Genomic DNA, 26,316 nt, shown 5'->3' on the forward strand with positions numbered 1-26,316 from the left:
ACACAAAATTATTTTAAAAAGACACAAAATTACAAAAAAACCCACAGAATTACCAACAAAGATACAAAATTATTAAAAAAGACACAACATTATTAAAAGAGACACACTTATTAAAAAAGACACACAATTATTTTTAAAAAGACACAAAATTATTTAAAAAAAGACACAAAATCGTTAAAAAAAAGACACAAAATTACCAAAAAAAGACACAAAATCACCAAAAAAAGTAATTAAAGGGACCTTCCACACACAACACGGTAAAGTGCCATACATATAAAACTCACATTAAACTTTCATATCAAGGTGAGGGCCAAACTAAGTTCAACAAGTTGAATATCTTGCCTCATACATCTTAGATAAAGACAGTGTTCCCATGTGTCAGCCATGAAGGTAGCCAATCAGAAACACCCACGCACCACACAAGTACATACATGTGCTCACACATGCAGCCCTGATCGTTCAGCTGGGAATGCTGCAGGACTCTTGATAAAACCACTGAGGTACTGATTGTTGTTTACCTTGGATACGAATCCAGTACAGTGACATTCAATGGAGAAACAGGGATTGAAGGAACAAAGAGCGCTTGTTTTTATCACCTCTGTAACTGTGCATCTGTGCATGTTTCACATTCATGTGTCTAAGTGCATGCAACTTGTGTTTCGCCATGCTTGTGCACACTTAGCTGAATGTGTATTGGTTTGCATGCATGTGTGTGTGTGTGTGTGTGTGTGTGTGTGTGAGGGGAGTCAGGGTGTCACCAGCGCTACACGCCTCCAGAGAATTTACGGTGTGATGGAAATACTTGATGTGATCACACCGCTCTCCCTCCAGGCTCCTCTGACTCTGATAGGATCTCACTTGGCAAACGCAGCGATCCTTCATTAAGAAACTGGCTTGGCAGTGAGAGCAACTGTTAGAAAAGATGAAGAATTATTCTCTGTGAGCATATTAGGGGAAGAGAGTTGTGATAATAAGCAGCGAAAAACCCTGATGACTCATTAGTTTCAGAGATTTGTATCTCCATATTCCAAATTCTAGTTTTCTAGTAGTGCTTTGGCACCCGTCCTGCCTTTTTGTGCATGTTTTTCTACTTTTTACAATCCATTCTGAATTAATCACACATCATTTCTACACGACTACATGTTTTATTTAATAGTAAGTACTTGTATTTGGTCGTTAACTGAAATAAAAGTAAAAAAAAAACAGATAACTAACTGAAACTGTATTTTCTGGTTGCAAAACTAACTAAAATTAAAGTGAAAATGTCCTTCGTTTTCGTCTTTGTCCACTTTTTTCATACAAAATGAAGATGGATAAGACAAAGGAAATAAAGGCAAAATTAACTGTGACCTCTTTTAATCTCTCAGCCAACAAATACCCCATTACAAAAAACTAAAACTGACACTAAAACTAATAAAAAAGTAGTATCTTCATTTTCCAAATTCTAGTTTTCTAGTAGTGCTTTGGCACCCGTCCTGCCTTTCTGTGCACGTCTTTCTACTTTTTCCAATCCATTCTGAAAAGAGAAAACTCACACATCATTTCTCCACGACTACATGTATTATTTAATAGTTGGTACTTGTATTTGATCATTAACTGAAATAAAAGAATAAACGATAAAAAACGATAACTAACTGAAACTGTATTGTGCGGTTACAAAACTAAAATTATAGTGAAAATGTCCTTTGTTTTCGTCTTTGTCAACTTTTTTCATACATAATGAAGATGGATAAGGCAAAGGAAATAAAGGCAAAATTGGACCTCTTTCTGTGCCTTTTTGTGCACGTCTTTCTACTTTTCCCAATCCATTCTGAAAACAGAGAACATAATTTCTATAGGCCTACATGTTTTATTTAGCAGTTGGAACTTGTATTTGGGAGATATTCTGCCCTGATGAACCAGCATCAGCGTGCTGCTGAAATCAGCAAAGAATGCTCAAGTCAGAGCACAGTTGTGCTGTTTCAGCTTCTCACATGCAACAGGGGAATCTCACAGCACTGGCTCAAACACACACAAACACCGCGCTCATTTCACACACACAATGACAAAGACATGCGCTTTGTATTTTCTCATTAGTACCGAGCTGCAATGCCAGCGCTGAAGTCGAGTCTTCATATGATGTCGAGGCAGGTGATCGATGCGTCTGTCATCCAGTTGTGGCTAGAGCGTTCACATCAGGGACCAATCAGAGCAGGGTGTGGCCCTGTGTGTGTGTGTGTGTGAATGTGTGTGTGTGTGTGTGTGTGTGTGTGTGTGTGTGTTCTTGTACTTCATACATATTGAGGACCGAAACACGTTTTTAACCAACAGAGTGAGGACATTTTTGAGAAGTGAGGACCTCCTTTAAAGGCTTTTTTGTTTGGGAAGAAGGTTGTTATAGTTAACGAAAACTAACAAAATAACGATAACTAGAATTGGAAAAAACATTATTGTTAACTGATATAAATAAAAATAAAAACGAGAGTTTTTTAAAAAAACGATAACTTACTGAAACTGTATTTTGTGGTTACAAAACTAACTAATTATAGTGAAAATGTCCTTCGTTTCCGTCTTTGTCAACTTTTTTCATACAAAATGAAGATGGATAAGACAAAGGAAATAAAGGCAAAATTTACTGTGACCTCTTTTAATCTCTCAGCCGACAAATACCCCCATAAAACTGACACTAAAACCAGTAAAAACTAAACTAAAACGAAGCATTTTCCAAAAATAAAAACTAAACTAAAACTAGCAAACTCACTCTAAAAACTCATTAAAACTAACTGAATTTGAAAACAAAATTCACAACGAAATTAAAACCAAAACTAATGAAAAATCCAAAACTATTATAACCTTGCAAGGGAATTCACTGTAACAATGAGGGTCCTCACAAAGATAGAAGTACAAGAATGTGTGTGTGTGTGTGTGTGTGTGTGTGTGTGTGTGTGTGTCGGTGGTGATAGTCATGTGAGAGAATGTGTTGAATCCACAACATCTTAACGACCAGTCAGACAGATGATTTTAATGGTTTTAAATTATAACAGATGGATCGCCGTTTTTAATTACCAGTGGTTACACTAATCACTACCAGCCTTATGTTCTATTGCTTCTTTTTAAGTCAGACTTGTAATATTTCCGCTTCTTTGTTAAAAAACTCGGGAGGGCACAAAATATTGGTCAAGACCGGCAATTTAAGTGACGTCGTGTTGTCAAGTTGCAAGCCTTCAAAGGCAGATTAAAACTGTCTTTGAGGCATTGAGACAGATTTTTTGGGTTGCCATCAAAAAGAAAAAGTCACTTGTGTAATGTTTATTGAAGCACCAGGGTTTCAGGACAGCCCTTTATTTTTTTTCCTCCACTTTTTGAAATTGATACGTCCCAGTAGTCAGCACTTCACTGGATGTGGGCTCCTTTATTTCATTCTTCTGTTACTTTCTTTCTTCTCTGTGTAGAAGAAGTAGCCCCGACAGAGGCGCCAGCGGCCCCTGAGACCGAGGCCCCCGAAGCAGCCGCCGCGCCAGAGGACAACGCAGCCCCCGCCTCCGAGGAGGAACACACAGCTGAGGTGAAGAACGAGAATATATATCTATATTTTTGTCGGTTTGGTCTGCTCTTTTCATTGATCAATTTTCATCATTTTACCCAAGTCAAGGTTAAAATTTTGTATTATTTTTAGGGCTGGGACTCGATTAAAAAAATTAATCTAATTAATTAGAGGCTTTGTAATTAATTAATCAAAATTAATCGCATTTAATCGCATTTAATCGCATTTAATTGCATTTTAATCGCATATAAATATTTGACCTGAGAACAGTGAGAAGTGATTTTTTTCACATGGATTTTTAGTAAACCATTGAATAATGACTGAATACATAAGCTTAAGCAACAAAAATATTTTTTATTTTTGTTCAAGTCCAACAGACCAGTGCAATTTTTGCCATTAACCGTAGCAATAGCATATTTAGAAATATAGTGCATTTCAGAAATCCAGGTAGCGTATAGGTAGGTAGACCTTCTGTAAACTAGAATACTTTGGTTTTTGAAGTAAAACACAATCCACGCTAGCTAGCACACTAGCCGCTAGCTGCTATATGTTTAGCATTGAGGTGATACTTGAGGCTGGATGTACTGCGGTGATATGTGAATTCCTTGTTGCATAGCAACACAACCATGCTCTTATGGACGCTTCCATCCGTTGGTTTTTAGTAACTAAATGTCCCATCATCCACGGGGCCAACCAAAGGTCTCATCAGCTTCTTCCTTCATGTTCACTGTGGTTTGTTGTTGGCTGAACTCATCAACGCTAGTTGGTGCTCCAGTATAATCGGTCCGCCTGAAACTCATCCAGTGAGAAAAGTTCCGCGGTGCAGAAATAAGTGTGATTAAAATGCGTCAATTTTTTTAATGCGTTAATTCATTTAACACGTACATTTTTTGTGTAATTAATCAATCTTAATTAACCCGTTAAAGTCCCGGCCCTAATTATTTTGTATTTTATTTTACCAGGATAAAATCCCATTGAGATTCAAAAGCTCCTTTTAAGGGAGTCCTGGCCAAGATGGAAGCAACACACTTACTGGTTTATATAATCTGTCTTTAAGCTAATTATTGATATAAATAGTAAATAAAGAAGGACCCAGTATAGACCCTTGAGGGACACCATTTTGTATATTTTCAAAGCCGGGAAATAAATCATCAACTTGGAAGCTGCTTTCTTTTGTTTTTCGTTTTTGAAGACAGCCCTATGTTCGTCAAGCCTCTTTAACAAAACAGAGTGGTCAACGAGATCTGCTGATAAATCCAAAATCCCGAAGCAACAACTGTATGAGTGAAACATGTAAAGCTGAATATAGTTAATAAAGTTTATTTTCAAAGTTTGGGTAACTGTTACATTGCAAACTTTATTGTTTTTTAAACCCTACTTTCACTGCAAACTTTAACAAACTCATATCTTGCCAAGAGCACAACTCAGAGTCATACCATTTGAAAACAGCAGTAGTGACAGAATAAATAGATATCTATGAACTGTGATCTCTGAGGCGCCTGAATTATTCAGTGTTTCTTGGCATCAATGCGACCTGCATCTAATCAGGATCTCTGAGGTCTTGAGAAAATCTACTTCTAAATCCTCAGGCAGTTATTTGATAAGCTGAGACGTATCAAATGGCTGAAAAGCGTGTCGGTTGGGTATAGAAAGTTTTATGTAGCATAATGCTACCGGCTCTAAAGTGGAAGTAAAACTCTCCGTCTGTACTTTTCATACTGACCTCAGTGTTTTGCATTTCAGCAAAGCTCCAATTTGCAATTAAGTTGTGGTTGGTACAAGACAGATGGTGAGGCGCTAACAAATGAAGCTAAAGTGATCTTTAAAACCTGCAACCACCTGAGGGCTTTCTAAATTATACATGATCCAATATTTGTATTCGTGTTTGTTTTTTTAAGTGAATATAATCACAAGAGATGTATTTCTTGTGCCAAATACAGGAAGAACATCCCACGGCGAGTGATCCTGAGCCTGCTGGTGACGAAAAAGCTGCAGAGAGTGCAGAAGCAACTCCGGCGCCTGAAGCTCCAGAAGCAGTGACTCCTGCAGCTGCCGAAGAAGAAGCAGCAGCAACTCCTGCGGCTGCCGACGAAGAAACAGCAGCTCCTGCACACGACGAGGCAGAGCCAACAGCTCCTGCACAGGAAGATGCAGAAGAAGCAACTCCTGCAGCCGAAGATGCAGCAGCTGCGACTCCTGCTGCAGCAGTAGACGTGGAGGAGGAGGCAGCAGCTGCAACAGAAGGTGAGGAACAGGTGTTCAAATATGCACAGTGAAATGCAGTTAAATAAGCAATTTGTTTGCTTATTTCAGGTGATTTTTTTCTGACACAAGTAAAATACCATGTATTTCCTCACCCTTTTCTTGGTTTAAACCATGGGTCTCAAACTCGCGGCCCGTGGGCCAATTGCGGCCCTCGTGGCGATATTTTGTGGCCCCCACCTTGATATGAAAGTTTAATGTGAGTTTTATATGAATGGCACTTTTTCCATGTTGTGTGTGGAAGGTCCCTTTAATTACTTTTTTTGGTAATTTTGTGTCTTTTTTTTAGTAATTTTGTGTCTTTTTTAAATTTTGTGTCTTTTTTGGTAATTATGTGTCCTTTTTTTTGGTCATTTTGTTTCTTCTTTAAGTAATTTATTTTTTTTCTGTCATTTTGTGTCTTTTTTGTGTCATTTTGTGTCTTTTTTAAAATAATTTAGTGTATTTTTTGGTAATTTTGTGTATTTTTTTGGTAACTTTGTGTCTTTTTTGGGTCATTTTGTGTCTTTTCTAATAATTTTGTGTCTTTTTAGTAATTTTGTGTCTTTTTTAATAATTTTGTGTCTTCTTTTGGTCTTTTTGTGTCATTTTTTTTAAGTAATGTAGTTTTTTCCTGTCATTTTGTGTCTTTTTTTTTTGTCATTTTGTGTCTTTTTTTTGGTCATTTTGATTCTGCCTCCAGCGGCCCCCAGGTAATTTGAGTTTGAGACCCCTGGTTTAAACGATTCCTATATGGGCAATTCTAGAACCCACACACTGTTTACTTTACTCCAATTTTCATTCATTATCCCATCTTTTCAATGTGCAAAGGTGTGGCAAAATACTTTTCCAAGCCTTCACACTTGGATGATAAAAACACATCAGTGATGTAATACTCACCCTGCTCTCTGTTTCACCCTCCTGTCCAGCACCTGCAGCCGAGCCAGAGGCTCCAAAGGCTGAGGAGCCAACAGAAAAAGTAGAAGAGGCACCCACTGCTGCACCAGCTGCTCCAGAGGAGGTCAGTAGCAATATGTTTAAAAGTCTAATTCAAACCCACTCTACCAAATACACCATTGTCTAACAAACGTCCAGATTCCAATTAGGAAAAACTGCTGACTAGCGATGTATATCACAGATATGATTCAGGAGCTGCCACAGTAATGAGAAGTTAATGTGTCCTTTCTACATGTGTATAAATGCTGAATAATTCATTTTTTAATAGGCTGGACCTGAGGCCACTACAGCAGGGGCTCCAGTAGCAGATGTAGCAGATAATGAGGAAAAACCAACCGATCCAGCTGCTGATGCTCCACCAACAGAAGCAGCTAACCCTCATATAGTACCTGTCCCTGAAAGTAAGAATTATGATGTTTTGGTGCATATTCTGTAAACTGTGTTATGGAAAACAAAGCAAAAAGGATAAACAGTGCCACATATGAACACACTGTTAAATCAACTTGTTGTTTCAACTAAAATATTTGAGTTTCGATGCTGCGAAAGAATTTTATGTCAAGACAACAAAGACAATGGAGTTAACTCAAATGAATCTCGCTATTTGACTCAACATTTTAAGTTAAAATGACATTTTGCATAAATCTTTATTGTATTGAAATGGAAAAATTAGTTATAATAACAAACACAATGGGTTTTACAGTGTGATAGCAAGAATTGTTCTTATTTACACTCATCCAAAATATCTGTGGGCAGAAATAGTGCTAAATGCATTTTGGATACTACGTAGGTGTGTATTAAATGTATGATAACATATACACTGCAAAAAAAGAAAATTTGGGTGAACTCAAAATTTCAAGGCAACAAACTTCGATAAAATTTTAAGTTGGACAATTAAACTAAATATTTTAAGATTTGTTTTTGAGTTTGCTCAACTCTGAATTCAGATTTTTGTCAACTCAACTGTAAATTGTACTAACTTATAATTTTACAAATTTAAATCCTTACTTCTGCTAACTTCTGCAATGTGCTGAAGTGGCACGATTGTAATGCTGCTATGAAATGTCAGCTAATGTTGCGACCACAATTTTGAGTTTGCATTGATACGCTAATGGCTACTCTTGTAGCTGTAACAAGCAGTGCCGCTAGCATCAGTTAGCCGCTAGCTTTCGCTAATGAATTTCACCACTTTCCCGCATTTCACAACAAAGAAATAAGAGTTATCAGAACTATTGTCCCTTGTTGTGAACCCCAACTTAAAGATATAAGTAACAACAACTCACAAACTTGTTTTTGAGCAGACAACTGGCTTCCTTTGTTGTGCTAACTTACATTATTGCCCTAAATCTCAATAATTTATATTTCCAAGTTTTACCAACTTAAATCACTGTTTTAGGCAAAAAAATACAAGTTGGCTTTTTTGCAGTGTAGATAGAGTTGTAGAGAAAGTTGAACACGTGTTTTCAGCAGATGAGCTCACCTCTCAAGCATGTGTGTCCTTTACATGGGGAAACTGTACGAACTTGTTGGCCCCTTTGTTTTGACATATTCTGTCAAATTTAACATGTCATATTATGACATGACAGCAACGCCCCTTTGTAAGTCATGATATGTCTGCTAGACCCAGTGTGTGTTGCCTTAATATAAATCATATCCAGAGTGATTTAGAGATAAGCACACACATGAGAAAGCTTTGACAAATATGTCTGCTTATGTGATTTAAGTAGCATAAATTCAGCTTATCTGTAAACTCTATATACGCTACATTTATTACTCTGTAAATGCAAGAGATAAAGCAAGGACAGAGTAGACGTACAGTCATGGAAACAAATATTAGACCATTGTTTTCTTCAACAAATGTAATGATAACAACAAAAATAGCTCATAAGAGTTTAATTTATGAGCTGATATCTAGACATTTTCCATGGTTTTTCTTCAAAATAACCAAAATCATGATCAAGAAAACCATGGAAAATGTCTAGATATCAGCTCTAATTTTAGTTAGTTTTCGTTAGTTTTGTAACCACACAATACAGTTTCAGTTAGTTATCGTTTTAAAAAAAAAATCTTTCATTTCAGTTAACGAAAATATTTTTTCAATTCTATTTTTTGTTATTTTGTTAGTATTCGTTAACTATAATAACCTTGATGTGTACTTTACTTGAATATTTCCATTTTATCTAACTCTATACTTCTACTTCACTACATTTAGAAGCAAATATTGTACTTTTTACTCCACTACATTTAGCTGACAGCTTTAGTTACTTTTCAGGTCGAGATTTAACATAAAAACATGATCAAAAGAGTTTTTTCATTATACCCCAATACAGTATATTATTATTATATTGTTTTTATTTTCATTTCAGTTAACGAAAAATGTTTTTCAATTCTAGTTTTCGTTAAATATAATAATCTTGGTTTGTATTCAACCATTCTGTTCTTTGTCTTTGCCAACAGTTAAAGCAGAAGCTGCTCCTGAAGTAAAAGCAGGTAAGAACATTTTTTTTTTAATTTAATTCGTCTCTTCTCTTTCTTTGGAACACTTTCCAAAGCCACAATATGTAAAGCTTCACCTTTCTGGTGCCAAGTCTCTCAGCTAAACAAATCACTAGGGAACACCACAAACAACAGCTTATAAGTATGACTCAGACTCATCACACAAGAGCACTCCAGGACAACATAATTAAAACCAGTTATTTCAGTTAATAAAGCAACAGTGAGAGGCTGACCTGTTTAATAGAAACTTGGGACACATGGAAATGTTGAAATCCTTTATAGAAGTATTACGGGACAGAACTCACAGTAATAAGCATTAGTGGTGAAAACAAACTCCGTATGGATTGAGTTTCAGCGACTCAATACTTCTGTCATGTTTTTCTTACAATATGTCAAAACATATAAGAGCTCCGCTGTCACCATTTGACCCCAGGAATACCTGTGAAATTATTGTTGTTATAGTAATTCAGTGTTATCAGTCATTTAAAGAAAAAAAAATGGCAAAAAACGCCCTGCTTTCATGAGATATCATGTATCATTTTGCTGCAACTCCCCATTTTCTGCGCAAATTAATAGAAAACAGATGTGCTTTTGTTCCAAAAAGCACAAATCACTTAGGAAGGTTATGAGGTAGGAGTTTGGCCCACATCATTCTACCTCCTAAATTAGGGGTGGTATGGTTTGAATAAAGTGTCGCCCTCTATTATTTAACTTTGCTTATAATAGTGTTCTCTCTCTCCACTTATTTCAACATTTCCCGTCCCAGGTAGTCGTTGTTGTTTATTCTACCTGTTTAATAACCGGACATCCTGCCTTCTGTTTTTCAAGGATAGTCATTTTATGTTTGTCTGGTCATTATGTCCTCTCTTAGTCATGCTAGGAACTAAGAAAGGGGTTGGGGAAATGGTTGCTATGGAAGGTTTCTTCCACGTGATAACTGGCAGGGGAACATTCTCGCACGGTGTTGACAAGAGCAAAAGAGTTGAGAAATGGAAAGGAGGACAGAGAAACAGAGAAAGGAGAGGAGAGAAAGGAAAGTGAGGTGTAAAAAATAGGGGCGGGACTCGATTAAAAAGAATAATCTAATTAATTAGAGGCTTTGTAATTAATTAATCGAAATTAATCGCATCTCGTAAATCTGTGACTTTTTTCGCACAGATTTGCCACTTTAAATCTCTTAAATTGTGACTTTTTTTCTTGGAGATTTGCCACTTTAATCTAGTAAATTTGCAACTTTTTTCTCGAAATATTACCTCCTTTTTTCATTTTTACATTGGAGGTCAAGGTCAATAAAGTTAATATTATTATATTATTATTAGGGCCGGGACTCGATTAAAAAAATTAATCTAATTAATTAGAGGCTTTGTAATTAATTAATCGAAATTAATCGCACTTTAATCGCATATAAATATTTGACCTGAGAACAGTGAGAAGTCATTTTTTTCACATGGATTTTTAGTATACCATTGAATAATGACTGAATACAAAAGCTTAAGCAACAAAAATATTGTTTATTTTTGTTCAAGTCCAACAGACCAGTGCAATTTTTGCCATTAAGTGTAGCAATAGCATATTTATAAATATAGTACATTTCATAAATCCAGGTAGCCTATAGGTAGGTAGACCTTCTGTAAACTAGAATACTTTGGTTTTTGAAGTAAAACACAATCCACGCTAGCTACCACACTAGCCGCTAGCTGCTATATGTTTAGCATTGAGGTGATACTTGAGGCTGGATGTGCTGCGGTGATATGTGAATTCCTTGTTGCATAGCAACACAACCATGCTCTTATTGACGCTTCCATCCATTGGTTTTTAGTAACTAAATGTCCCATCATCCACGGGGCCAACCAAAGGTCTCATCAGCTTCTTCCTTCATGTTCACTGTGGTTTGTTGTTGTCTCAACTCATCAACGCTAGTTGGTGCTCCAGTATAATCGGTCCGCCTGAAACTCATCCAGTGAGAAACGTTCCACGGTGCAAAAATAAGTGCGTTTTTTTAACGCGTTAATTTTTGTGTAATTAATTCATCTTAATTTACGCGTTAAAGTCCTGGCCCTAAAAACAAAAGAATAGAGATGTTAAGGGGAAAGTGAAGAGAGCAGAAGGTGGAGAGGTTAATGGAAAAGGCCAGAGGAGGATAAAAGGAGAAAGGAGGCGCAGGATTGAGGAGAGTATCAGAGTAAAACTTGGCTCAAACTACGGTCGCATTACTCAACATTCATGTGTGACAAATGGTGCTTTACAATGAGAGCGCACTTTTACTCACTGTGATTTAATGCCAGAAATAGATCACTGGATAATTACGCCCCTGAGGTTCTATCTCAAATAATTCACAGATCCTACCTCGCCCCACCCAAAAACGAAAAAAATGTTCTACTCTCACATGAGTCACACATGTTGTATAAGTCACTGGGGTTTTCCCCCTAATGAATATAGAGTCAGGATATGGTATTGTTTCCTTTCAGATAATATCCTTTAATCTAAGTCAACACTAGTTCACAGGATCACTGGCACACCCTCAGCAGGTAGTGTTTCAGAGTCCTAATCGAGGACACCTCTGCAGGGTATTCACACCATGAGGGACTGGTTGGGGAGAGCTTCCATGATGGCTGATATTATCAGTTATTATTATAACAGGCAGCAGTGAAGGATAGTGTGTTAAGGAGATGCCATGTTTTTGGGGAACATCTGGATCATATCCCTCTAGGGCGGGACGGTGGAAAGTAGATTTCCCTACAGGGATGGATATTGCTTTTCTGTCACCAATGATTTCTTTATTTTTTTGTTTTTTTTATCTTTATTGAGGCAAACTAGGGGTGTGCCATATCGTATCGTTCACGATAATATCGGTATTTATTTATTTTTATGGTTAAAGAAATCCATATCATGATATTGGCAACATTCCTACTTCTTGATGTAGTTGTTAGAAGTTGTTTTAATTTTAAAAAGCTACTATTATTCCCTCTCGCTAAACACATGCAGCTTTCAAAATAAGAGCACGGTGTGTAAACAGAATCCAATACATAATACAAAAATAATACATAAAAGAAGACTGTCAAAATAAGATGCCTTAAATAAAACATACAAGAGCCTTTAACCCATAAGGGGGAGTTTCACTTTAATTCTCTGAAAGAAAATAAATAAAGAAAAAGGGACATGCATATACATAGACAATTACAACAAAACAAAAACAAAAAAATCAAACAAACTCTGACCTTAGGCCTTTATGACCAATGATTTCTAATTGTTTTTTTCAGAGTTTGACCTGTCAGATGCTCTGGGACCAGAGAAACCAGCCAACCCAGGACAGAGCCGTGGCACTTTTGATTCTGGACGTAAGTAGCTACCGAAAACAATTTGATGTTATCAATGTTACCAATGAAAGAAGAAAATATGTGTTGATGCACACAAGAGCTCCTGGGTACATAATCAGCTGCAGACATGCACCGGTGGAGAGATACAGTAGTTCAGCTTTTTGGTGGAATTGTGCTATCTTTGTCCTGTTACCGCTATCTCACAGATGCCTTTTTTTTTTTTATCACACTGCATGCACTTTGAAACTATGTGGAACAGTGAGATTAATGCCACGATCACTGGAGCTCCATGGAATCTGTAGCATCTCCACTGTGGGAAATAACATTGTGTCTTCTCTACCATGGAAGGTTTAAAGTCCACTAGGACGCCTGCCGCCTATTTAGACATTACTGTCTTCCAGACAATGTAGGCTCAGTTTTATAGCTAGAGTTAAGATACTGCTGTTGTATGAAACTAAATACCTAATGCTGCCTATACATCAGAAGACTTTGAAAAGATTTGGAAAAGACGGAAAACTATCGTGTCCCACCTGCTCACATCTAAAGACAAGAGTTTAGAGTTTTTAGTCTCACACTGAGATTTTAGACAGACTGTCAATCTTGCAGGGAAACTATTTACAAGACTACAACTAGATTCTTTTAGCATTTTTTTCCCATCATGCTCTTAGTAAAAACTTTTAGAATGGAGGAGAAGCAGCTTTTGGCTCCAGCTGCTCTAGTGTGTGACTCAGTGGTTTGTGTTGGGAAAAAAACAACAACAGAAAGAAGAGAAGACGCCACAATTTATTACTTATTTATGTATACATTTATTTATACATTTCAACTGGGTCTCCTTACTGTTCTCTTAACTAAGAAACTGCGCCCCCAAAAATATAATATATATGACATCACTATATTTTTATTTAGGACTGAGCTTACTAGCATTAAGCTTAAACTAAAAGCTTTTCCATCTGGAAAATAATGTATTCCTACCTATAGGTGAGTAAACATTAATTTTCGATAGTTTCATGCAATTTATTTTCTAACTAAATAATGGAAACTTGTTTAAATGCAACTGTTGCCCTGAGGCAACAACGTACCATTATGGAAAGTTGCTATGTTGCCTCGAGGGAAAAATGAACTATTATGGAACCAGCATGGCAGCATGAGCTATTGTAGTGTGTGTTTAGGTATGTATATATTAACGTTCAAAAGCATACCATTCATCATAATATTGTTGATCTTTACAATTTAACAAAGATATATTTGATGTTGGTCGCAGTAAAGTAAAGTTCAGGCTATTAGGCCATAGTCCACTATTATAAAAATTAAAAAAAAATTCAGATTATGTTTATTTAGTATATTTTAAGACAAAAAAAACACTCCAAACATTTTTTTTCCTAACTGGAATCATAATGCGTACCATAGAGGGTTAAGCACTTAAAAAACTAGAATAGATGCATAACAAAACACAGATATAAAGTTATTACAGATTTATGACCAAAAAAAAAGCTATATGTGACCTGCTAAGCCCCACCCCCTTTGAAAAACAAAAAAAAAAATGGGTGTAGTTAGCGTAATTAGATGTAAACAGGAAGAAGATGGAACATTTGATAATGTATGTAATTTTCTTGTAAATGCTGAAATTAGAGACGGTATGTAATGTACAACAGCATGACTGAGACCAGCCGTTTGTCCAATAACAATGTTCAAAGTCACCATTACATTCTGGCTGTACTCTGCTATTAAAAAAAAAAGTTTTACCTCTTCAAACCGGTTCATAGCACAAGGCCACGTCAAGACAGCTCCACATAAACTGTACTTATAGAAAGTTCTCCTCGTGGATCCGTGCGCTGCTGCTCTAATTGTATAAGCTCTGTTCCCATGACAACACAATGAATTGACTCGTTTTACCTCCTGGGTTGAGAAAGTTTAATCACCAGCCACGGAGAAATTTGACAGCAAGACTTTAACGCAGGTTTGTCTCGCAGTGTTCAGCCTTTATCTGAGAGCTGATTCATCTATGTCAGTATAATCATTATAATTTTGTGAAAGGAGCTTTTCTTTAGCGCTCTGTTATTAGCGGCTTTGTCAAGTCGAAGCAGGTAGAGGGCAGCCGTGATGTCACAGGCGCTTACAGACAGGCAGCGCACACAAGGAGATAACAGGCTGGATTTGCATAAGGAACGAATCAAAGATCAGAGAGGAAGACGCAGAGTGCCTTCCTCAGATATTTATCTCTCTGATATTATGAAGGCATCTTGATGAGTGAACACAAGGGATGTGTCATGCAGAGTTGTGTGTGTGTGTGTGTGTTTCAAGACCGGTTAGGACAGAAACTCTAGATCTGCATTTTGCCTCCGAGGTATAAACTACCACAAAGAGAAAAAGTCTTGCTCCTTCCTTCTTTTTCTTCTCTGCCTTTTGTGTTTTGCATGTATCATTCACACATTTACCACACACGTAGCTTCAGGTTTATTTGCATAGTTAGAATGACATAAAATGACAAAGATAACATATAAATATAGTGTAAAGTGCAGAAGGGAGAGGCAGAAAACCCAGATGGGCTTATTTAAAGCCTCCACCTAGAATTTAATAGTCATAAGAAAGTAATAAACTCTATAATAGAAAAAACACATGCTTGGATTAAAGTTCTCCGTCGCTACAGTGGATTTCTATCATTTGGAGTTCACAGAGGCCACTTATGAGATCAATAGCCGTGTTTCCTTTAGGGCATGGGTCTCAAACTCACGGCCTGCGGGCCAATTGCGGCCCTCGTGATGATATTTTGTGGCCCCCACCTTGATATGAAAGTTTAATGTGAGTTTTATATAAATGGCACTTTACCTTGTTGTAATTTTGTGTCTTTTTTTTGGTAATTTTGTGTCTTTTTGTAATAATTTTGTTTCTTTTTTAGTAATGTTGTGTCTTTTTTGGTAATTTTGTTTCTTTTTTAAAATAATTATGTGTATTTTTTGGTCATTTTGTGTCTTTTTTTTTGTTATTTTGTGTCTTCTTTTGGTCATTTTGATACTGCTTCCAGCGGCCCCCAGGTAATTTGAGTTTGAGACCGCTGCTTTAGGGGGAAGAGTGGCCAAAAAAAACATGTCATGAAAAGTTATGTAGATGCTTGATTATTTTAGAGAGTAATGACAAGCTTTGCAAAAAAAAAAAAATATTGAAAAGACAAAAAAAATGCAAGATGCAATAGAACAGCTGTTTAAAATCCTCCTGTAAAACAGGTTTGGTTGAGCATTTAAATGTGATGGCTGCATTTGGTGCTGAATTCGTTTGCATTAGTTTTTCTTAAGCAGGTGTCAAGTTACCTGGAACACGTTTCACACACTGCACGTGACTTGGCTGTAGCGCAAAAAAAAATTCAGTCAGAAGATTTCTTTAAAACTTTAATCCATACATATGTATAACATCAACAACAAGTTATCACAATAACAAAAATAATATAAAAACTAAAATGAACATGATATAAAAGTGTATTTGTGTGTGAATTAATTAGACTTTTAAAACAGCAGTTAAATGGGCGTTTAGACATCTTTTGAAACATTTTATAGAGATGGAATTCTTTGCCAGATGGGAAAAAGTATTTATCCATAATCTAGTCTCTAAATTTAACAATAAATTGACCTCTGCATGTCAGAAATCTTGGAGGATGAAGATCTAAAGATTGACACGTTGGATTAGAGTGAACTTGAGGATTAAATTTAAAATAAGTCTTAAAGTGCTCTGGAAAGTTTTCATGATCAGAATTTACCTTATAAATAAAAACACATATTTGAGAGATATTGATGTCATGAACAGTAAGTATCTGAAGGTCCAGATGGGACTCAGATCAGTTTTCCATCCTAACAAAACGTTTCTGAAGAACCAAAACTCTGTGGAGTGTAGTAGGAAAGGTGCTTGCCCAAACTATATTACAATATGAAAGATATGGATAAATTAAACTATAAAGACAGCAGACTTTATTCTACTTTAGACACTTGAAATGATTATGCCTATTCTCCGCATCCTGTTCTTAATCACCTGTCTCTCTTCTTCTATCTAGCAAAAGCTGCTGGCGCTACAGGAGATGGTAAGACTTTTTTTTGTGTGTTCATTATCAAAATATACATAATCACAATAACAATTACCACATCACACCATCTTCAGGCTTAGACACACAAATACCAGCTCAGGTACTTGGCTTTGCAACCACAGGAGAAGCAGCACTAGGGCTTATCTAGCTGTGGAAACTGGTAAAATACCACAGGATATTACTGGCATACCACTGACAATACAAACAGGATACAGGATTCAGTGGAAAATGCCTCTGCCCTATTGTTTTTGTCCAAACAAAAGAAACTGTTTGAAAGGAGCTGTTTTTCTGTAGTATTTCACCTTGAGTCCCATGCATTTGTTCTACAGAAGCTCGGAAATAGCTTCAGATGTTCCTGATTGTCAAGCTGATACATAACAGTAGAAGGACACTTGCATGTTGGTGCTTGTTTAAATAAACGCTCCTGTGTGTCACATTAACTACACAACTGCCAGAACGTCAAAACCAGTTTGTAAATGGTGCAGTTTCATGTTTCTAACTGTATTGGTGTGTTCTCTGTTCTCAACAGCAGACCAACCTGAAACCAAAGGTGAGTTTCCCTTTTTTTTTTTTTTTTGTTGTGAATACATTAACCCCTCCACCCACTCATGCATCGCCCCAAACATACCTGCAGCCTAAGCTTTCCCCTATTGTGTCACGCAGAAAGCCCTGAGCAGCTGTGTTGTGACTGCAATGACACTTTTTAAACTTTTCCTTTCAAACTTGAACTTTACTTTGAACTTCGACAAGTATCTTTGTATATTTAATGAACCAGTGCAGTGCCCGTAGGAAATATGTATCCGTGGCTAATGCCTCTTGCTAGTGTAACCTTAAATAACAGAAACGCTATCTTACCATCTGTATTATGCTTAGCTGTCAGTTAATAAAGTTTAGTTTTTACTGTTTTCAATGGATCAAACTGATGCGGAAGAAAGGGCTTAAATCTCCGCTTAGCATGCTAATCTTGAGATAGCACATTACGCAGTATGCTGCACTAAAAGTACATTAACATGAACCCAATTAGCTGATATACTATATTGCATGTAAGTATCTCATATCAAATGATTATGGGCATTACGCTAAGCAACATGAATGTCATCCCTGAATTACATAGTAATGCAACATAAGAAGTGAATAAAGCTAAATCTCCGCTTAGCATGCTAATAGCTAATAACAGAATTTGCACATTACATGCAGACCACTACAACGTCTGCAACTCCATAAAACACTTACTTTTCATAAGCTACCACACCATCCAGCACATACACATTGAACATTGATATTCGCTGGAAACTATTTGAATATTATTGGAAAATGGAACCTTGTAGCAACTTTAAAACTCCTAAAGATAGGTAGGCTAAATAGACTTCCAGATGAGATGAGTCAGGGTGGAAATCCAGAGTGAATTGTGTTACTGACCAGGTGTAGGCCTTAGTTTAGTTTAGATTAGTTTTATTGTTAGTTTTAGTTTTTTAGTAATATTGTATTTGTTGGGTGCCAGATTAAAAAAAGGTCACAATAAATGTTTCCTTTATTTCCTTTGTCTGATCCATCTCAGCCCCAGTGGCGGTTCTAGACCAATTTAACTGTGGGGGCCAAGGAGGGGCCAGTGTTTAATCAGAGGGGCACATTAGCACATGAAAAAATGGCAAAGATGATATTTAAGTATTCAAAATCTTTGAATGTTTTGAAAAAGACACAAAATGACCAAAAAAGACACAAAATAACTAAAACAGACACAAAAAAGACACATAAATGACACCAATGACAAAAAAAGACACAAAATAACTAAAAAAAGACACAACAACAGACACAAAATTACCAAAAAAGACACAAAATGACTTACAAAGACATGAAAAGGATTCAGAAATGGATAAAATAGCCCTATAAGACTCCATAGAGTTAAACTATTATACAATGTTCACATGTCTGGGTTCCTTTTGTGTACTATGAGATATTGTTTGAACAAAAAAAAAGGTTAGAATTGTTCCATTGTTCATTGTTATAAATTGATCATTTTATTATTAATTTGACACAGGGGCCACAGCAGGGGCCAAAGGCTTCTTCACAGGGGCAGTGGCCCCTGGAGGCCCCTGTGTAGAACCGCCACTGCTCAGCCCCAATAAGTTTATTAAGACATAAAACCAGATAGATTAAATAGAATTCATATCAACCAAACAGGAAAAAAAAAAAGTTGACAAAGAAGAAAACGAAGGACATTTTCACTATAATTTTAGTTAGTTTTGTAACCGCACAATACAGTTTCAGTTAGTTATCGTTTTAAAAACTAGTAGCCTAAAGGAAAATGTTTTTTCAATTCTAGTTTCTGTTATTTGTTAGTTTTCGTTCACTATTATAACCTTGCTGCCATGTTGTAATATCTCATAGATTAGCAGAAAGCATGCTATATTGACATGGATATAACTACTAAGATATGAAATGACTTGAAATTATATATCTGTAGAGAAGATGTTGACCCAGCTCCACAGTGCTTCCTCTGACCTCTGACCTCCGTCTGCAGCAGACAGTAATGTGATAGGGGTTGTGGCTGCTGACCACATAAAGTTCCCATAGGTTGTGTTTCCATCACAAACCTTCCTGTCAGTTTATCTCTATATGTGTCTCTGTTCACTTAGAGTGTGTGTGTGTTCATGCACCAGACAAACTGGTGTGCCCATGGCGTGTGATTTGCATTTTGGCACATGCATGTTCATTCCTGTCTGCGGCTACACACCTGTACTTCCTTGTGACTCACTAACTTCTTTTCTGTTCTATTCCACCTAATTTCACTGAGTCATACCTTGTTTTAAAATTGATTTTGAGTCACGAGATATCTGTGACTCACTCCACTCCTTTGTTGTTCCCACTGTTTAACTTGTTTATCACTAGATTTACTGTACTGCTTAACTCTTTCATGTGTACTTCAGTTGCTGACTCACCTGTCACTCACACACACACCCTTCCTCCATCTTTCCCCCACCTCAGCATATCCCGGCATTATTAATCTGTGTTGACTGAAACCCCTGCAGGGCTAATAAAGAGCTAATTGTTAATAAGAGATCCAATAAAAACATGGTAACCCTTTATGTTAGGGAACACATATTCAACATGAATTAGTTGCTTATTAGTATGCAAATAAGTAACATATTGGCTCTTAATTAGTCATTATTTAGTAGTTATTAATGCCTTATTCTACATGGCCTTATTATACAAGCCATTAACTAAGAGTTTTCCACAAGGTAGTGCAAACACTGTTCTCTAAACTAAATATGCATTTTATTTTTCCAATTTAAAATAAAAAATCAGACAGAATAGATTGTCCTTTACCAATTGTCCTATGAAAATTGTCCTATATTACAGTAATGTTAAGCCATTAACTAAGAGTTTTCCCTCAATAACCTCAGAATTATTGCTTATTAGTAGTAAGTAAGGAAGTTGTTGTATATGATAACACCTTCTCCAGACCTTTGACGTGACTGGTGGCTCCTTTTGGATGATTGGATGATGATTGGTAGATTGTAATATCAATCATTACTCTACAAAGCGGGTAACTGGTAGACTAAAATTGGTGCAAAGTGACCCACTCTGGGGTCTGGGGAAGGTGGCTATTTGCCGTTTCCATGGTTTCGTTCACCGCTATGTAGAGATTATAAAGTCCATACAAAGTAAAGCATATTAAGATCATAACTCACATACAACAACTTCCTTACTTACTACTAATAAGCAATAATTCTGAGGTTATTGAGGGAAAACTCTTAGTTAATGGCTTAACATCACTGTAATATAGGACAATTTTCATAGGACAATTGATAAAGGACAATAATCTATTATTTTTTCATTTGAAATTGGAAAACAATTTGCATATTTAGCTTAGGGAACAGTGTTTGCACTGCCTCGTGATCTAATGTGTAATATTCTTCCACCTTCCACCCTCATCTATTGTAAACATAAAGGGCTCAGAGCAGCATAATGCAGCCAAACCTTGAATACACAAAGAACTGACATTTAATGTGTTGAATCATTATGTTATCAGTAAGAGGAAGTACCTTGTATACTTCCACTTACTGATACTGATATATATATATATATATATATATATATATATATATATATAGTATATGCAGCGCTTAACAAATTTTTTAGACCAGTTTATGCATCAGCTGACCTAAATTAACAGCATTAATAATTATCACAATAATTTTTATGTTTCTGTAATAGTTAATACACCAGTATGTAGAAGAATTTTTAATGCTAAAATATAATTATTATTGTTATTCATGCATTTTCAAATTCACTGCTTTACAAAAAAAACAGTACGGCACATCGTTATTTCTTGATTAAAAGTCAAATTATAGTAATTTACTTGCATTCCTGAACCAGAAATTAGATTTAGTGGTTGAATGTTATGTTTGATTCATTTCGCACCTTTCAGAGAGGCTAGGGAGCTCAAATTTGGACATAAAAAGGTGAATTCAGTTTGTTTTTAGTTTTAAACAAGCTTTTGAAAGATTTCTAAAATATTTATGTTTTCTTATTTTTATGACAAGTGGTTTAATAAATTTGTTGAGCACTCTATATGCTATTTGTGTGTTACTGTAATTACATTACAGTATATTGTTGTATCAGTTGTGAATTAAACTAGCAAATAATTACATTTACATACAACAAATTGAGCAATTTTGTGATACTATCACTACTATCAGTAGCGCACTACAATTTAATGTACTTTAACATAAAGTATTTATGAATAAAAGAAGGCACGGTCATCATGACATCGTAGGTTTTACGAGTGTGTTTGTTTGTCTGCTTTTAACAGACTATGAGAGGTATTTGCTATTCGCAGTGACACAGCATGAAAACTATTCAGATTGGTGTTGTCATAGTAACTGGGTTACAGGTGCAGACAGATTTATTCTGTCAGTGTGCATGCTTTTAGGGCGCTAAATTGATGGGTAGGCAAGTGAAAAGGGATCAGAAAATGCTGCAACAACATGATGCATCTCTCTCACACACGCACGCACACATTATGTCGTGTCATTGAGACGGATTGGTATTCATTATGTCGACCGCAAAATGGCACCCAGAGGTGATCCTGCATGTTATAATCTCGTTAAACAGATGTTGCACTGTCAAATATTCACCCCAGTGCAGTCACATACATTTGTATCACAAAACAGGCTGAAAATATGTTTAGATTCAGGGTTCGTGTGCTTGAAATCATTGAAAATGCTTGAATTTAAATGTTGTATTTTCAAGGTTTAAAAAGTGCTTGGATTTTGGATAAAGTGCTTGTAAACGCTTGAAATTCTTACTGTATTTCTCTTGCAATCTGACTATATCCATCTATAGCAGGGGTCTCAAACAGGCAGTACGGAGGCAGTATCAAAATGACCAAAAAAAGACACAAAATGACAGACAAAAACTAAATTACTTTAAAAAAGACACAAAATGACCAAAAAAAGACACAAAATTACTAAATAAAAGACACGAAATGACCAAAAAAGACACAAAATTACCAAAAAAAAAGACACAAAATTACCAAAAAAAAGACACAAAATTATTTTTAAAAAACACACAATTATTAAAAAAAAACAAAAAAACATAATTAAAAAAAGACCCAAAATTACCAAAAAAAGACACAAAAAAATAATTAAAGGGACCTTCCACACACAACACGGTAAAGTGCCATTCATATAAAACTCACATTAAACTTTCATATCAAGGTGGGGGCCACAAAATATTGTCACAAGGGCCGCAATTGGCCCGCGGGCCGCGAGTTTGATTCGTTCCTCCTAAAAGTGTAATACCATCTCTGTTGGTATGGTTCAGTGAAATCTCCCCCTTTTAGTATGTAAGTACTCATCTAAAACATGTAACTTACACCAGGTGTAAGATACTGGGAAAGCTTGAAAATTTACCTTGAAAGTCCTTGAAAAATGCTTGAATTTGACCACTGCTAAAGTGTACCAACCCTGTAGATTTTAAATGGTGTCATCAGATGATATTGACAAAGTCGACTTTGCATTTGCAGCTCTGTTAACGGCTGTTTTGTGTGTTTGTTTGTCACAGAGGCAGCCTCCAGCCCCGTAGCAGGCATCCTGATTGCAATCGGTGTGGCTGTCGTGGGAGCAATCGTCGGATACTTCGTCTATCAGAAGAAGAAATTGTGCTTCAGTAATAGACAGGGTAATTTGTTTTTTGCTGGCTTAATAACTAACAGCATGATACCAAACTGCTGAACACACGGCTTGATATTTGCTTGATTGCAGGACTTCCTTTAGAGTCTGAAATAATGACCTGCAAGCCAAGATTTTGTTGTTTTTCTCCTGCTATTTGGTGCAGGAGAGTGCTGCATATGGATGATTTGGACTTTAGATGAAACTCAGCTTTTAATCAAGCTAGCAGCACCTCTGAAGTCCAGGAAATTTTGGTTCAAATTTGTCAACTTCCTATGCATTCATTTCTGTCTCTGTTTAGCATCTTTTAGTCTGTCCTTACATCACATGCATGGCTCCTTTTTCTCCACACATCAGTCAGATTTTTCATTTTATTTTAATTAAAGTATAAAGCTGCCAGGAACCCAAAATACAAACAAAAGACACAGGTGTCTATGGAAATGTATCTTTTTTTTTTTTTACCATTTATACACACAAAAACAGCAGAAAAAACAATACATAACATAACTACAAATATATGCATATGCATGTAAATTAAAAATATTAATACATTTCATTGTAGCAAGAAAATTAACATTTTAAAAATGGTCTAGAAACATAAATGGCACACTGTGAAAGCTCCTATGATTGAACTTTCAACTGGCTTTCTCAGCTTGTCTACATATCATATATAAATAAAGTTATTACTGTAAATAAAACATGTGTATTTTCAATAAATAGATGGACTCCAGAGGGTTAATATCAAAGGGTTGGGAATCACCAGAGGCCCCACTATACGATATTATCACAATACTTAAGCCATGATATAATATCATAAAAACATTGGGATGTCAAAGTATTGCAGTGACATATATAGAAACGTATTCCCTATGTTTAACTGCCTATTTTGTCCAGAAAGTAAAACTTTGTCAACATCTGTTTTATCTAATATGTTTTTTTAAGTCCAATAATCAAATTTTAATAATTGTACCAAAACAGGATTGTAAAGCAGACAGCATGACCAACCGTGTAATTCAAAAAACAATAAATAGATAAAATAAACTAAATAAATAATTAGAAAATACCAATAAATGTTGCATGCACCTGACAAACTGAACAGTTTTTATTACAGTCTACACAGTCCAGCTTCACTGAATGCAAACCTGTCTATTATTATGTCTACTATTGTACAAGTATTATTTAATTTTTATTTAATTTCAATTATTGAAGTGAAATTACTTTTTAAACTATGTTAACTCTGCACCATCTAGTGGACTGATAAGCAATTTTATTTAATTATTATAGTTCCCCAAAACTTTATTTTGTGCTTTTATAATTAATTATATTTATATAATTTTAATAAGTAGGATGTCCAAAATTTTTTTTGAAAGTCATACTATAGCATTTCGATTTTTTTTGTGAAAAAGTAAAAAAAAATGTAAATGCCCCAATACTCTCAAAATGGTCTTATTATAGTATATAATAAAATATCAATACTTGGCATCCACGTATCGATAGAATATTGCCATGCAAAATAATAAGGCATTATGCCGTATCGATCTTTTCCCAACCTCGAGAATATCAGACGTTCTGGATGTCAGCAGTCTGTGTTTGAGACAAAGCTGACTCAGCGTTTTCCCTTTGAGAGTGTTGTCAATTACAGTCAACTCACACACATCCTGCATGCCAATACCACCAATTCAGCAAAGTTTTAATTTACAGTCAACACCAGCAATAGGCCATTCAGCTTAAGCCGTGTGGGGGAAAAGTCAGACTGAGAATAAGGATTATACTGAGACTATTACAGTGACTATTATTGTTCTAAATGTGAATAAAAAAGTCTCTTTTCTATATTTAGGATTCATGAATACGAATCATATTCCCTCAGCAGAGCGTAGGGATTGTAAATAAATAACAGTTTTAGAAACAGGAAGTGCTGGAGCTGCTCCACTGACAATAAACAGGAAGTCTTGACTGAACAGTACTTCTGAGCTTTGACACCAGAAAAATATGGCACATTTTAATGGTGGCGATGCTAATTAATTAGAGCCGAGAAATCATCCTCTGAAATTCCCTCCTGTCATACTTTTATGATCAGTGAACTATTTGCTTGTGGATTCCAAAGTGACATGTGATGACTCGTGTGTTTCATTTTTTGCTTTTTCCGCATTTTTGCGTCTATCTGATTTTGTCAATCTATCTCTGTGATTAGAAGCAGATCCAGAAGCTGCACGCAAAGCTGATACAGCAGAGGCTCAGTCAGATCCCCAGGGTACGACACACACACACACACACACACACATTCTTGTACTTCTGTCTTTGTGAGAAGATTACAAGAGGTCACACTAAATTTTGCCTTTATTTCCTTTGTCTGATCCATCTTCATTATGTATGAAAAAAATTGACAAAGACGAAAACGAAGGACATTTTCACTATAATTACAGTTAGTTTTGTAACCACACAATTCAGTATCAGTTAGTTAATTAATAACCTTTTTTTAAACATAAAACTAATTGTAACTTTTAACCCTTAAAACAAAGTCTGAAATCTCAAAAAAGCCTTTAAAGAAGTGAGGACCGGCTGAAATGTCCTCACTTTGCAAAAATGTCCCCACTCTGTTGGTTAAAAACGTGTTCCGGTCCTCACTATGTAGGAAGTACAAGAATACACACACACACACACACACACACACACACACACACACACACTTCTTGTACTTCTGTCTTTGTGAGGACCTTCATTGGAACAGTGAATTCCCTTGCAAGGTTATAATAGTTTTGGGTTTTTCATCAGTCTTAGTTTTAATTGGGTTGTGATTTTTAGTTTTCAAATTCAGTTAGTTTTAATGAGTTTTTAGAGTGAGTTTGCTAGTTTTAGTTTAGTATTTTTATTAGTTTTAGTTTTTTGTAATGGGGTATTTGTTGGGTGGGAGATTAAAAAAGGTCACAGTGAATTTTGCCTTTATTTCCTTTGCCTTATCCATCTTCAATATGTATGAAATAAATTGACAAAGACGAAAATGAAGGACATTTTCACTATAATTTTAGTTAGTTTTGTAACCACACAATACAGTTTCAGTTAATTATCATTATCATGTGACCTTTAACCCTTAAAACAAAGTCTGAAAACTCAAAAAAGCCTTTAAAGAAGTGAGGACCGGCCGAAATGTCCTCACTTTGCAAAAATGTCCTCACTCTGTTGGTTAAAAACGTGTTCCGGTCCTCACTATGTAGGAAGTACAAGAACACACACACACACACACACACACACACAAAAAGCATTTTTTTTTAGAAGACACACAGATCAAACAGCCTGAAGCACTAAAATGTTTCTTCTTTTCACAGTCCTTAGCAACCTGCTGAACTCGTCCTAGACCAGCAACCATCACATGACTGCCTGGACCAACTACTGGCAAGAAAAGTGGCAATCTCACTGTTAGGCTCTATTTTCTGTAGAGCTGAATTACTGTGAGGCCCCAGAGTAGGGCTGTGTGTGTGTGTGTGTGTGTGTGTGTGTGTGTGTGTAACTGTCTGTTTGATAGTGTGTGTATGTTGGTCTGTG

General features: G+C 36.0%; 1 protein-coding gene across 1 annotated transcript in view; it reads left to right on the forward strand.

Annotated features, from left to right (window-relative positions):
- Positions 1-26,316, forward strand: part of si:ch211-39i22.1 (fibrous sheath CABYR-binding protein) — a 33,290-nt gene extending 6,974 nt beyond the window's left edge. Inside the window, exons 2-12 of the mRNA XM_059342556.1 lie at positions 3,432-3,544; positions 5,464-5,767; positions 6,694-6,785; positions 6,990-7,122; positions 9,176-9,208; positions 12,475-12,552; positions 16,571-16,597; positions 17,130-17,150; positions 22,670-22,786; positions 24,968-25,027; positions 26,100-26,316. Coding sequence (XP_059198539.1) covers positions 3,432-3,544; positions 5,464-5,767; positions 6,694-6,785; positions 6,990-7,122; positions 9,176-9,208; positions 12,475-12,552; positions 16,571-16,597; positions 17,130-17,150; positions 22,670-22,786; positions 24,968-25,027; positions 26,100-26,128 — 1,007 coding nt within the window. The 3' untranslated portion in view covers positions 26,129-26,316. The remainder of the gene's footprint in view (positions 1-3,431; positions 3,545-5,463; positions 5,768-6,693; positions 6,786-6,989; positions 7,123-9,175; positions 9,209-12,474; positions 12,553-16,570; positions 16,598-17,129; positions 17,151-22,669; positions 22,787-24,967; positions 25,028-26,099) is intronic.

This window comes from Centropristis striata, chromosome 10 (genome assembly GCF_030273125.1).
Source record: "Centropristis striata isolate RG_2023a ecotype Rhode Island chromosome 10, C.striata_1.0, whole genome shotgun sequence".
Lineage (NCBI taxonomy): Eukaryota > Metazoa > Chordata > Actinopteri > Perciformes > Serranidae > Centropristis > Centropristis striata.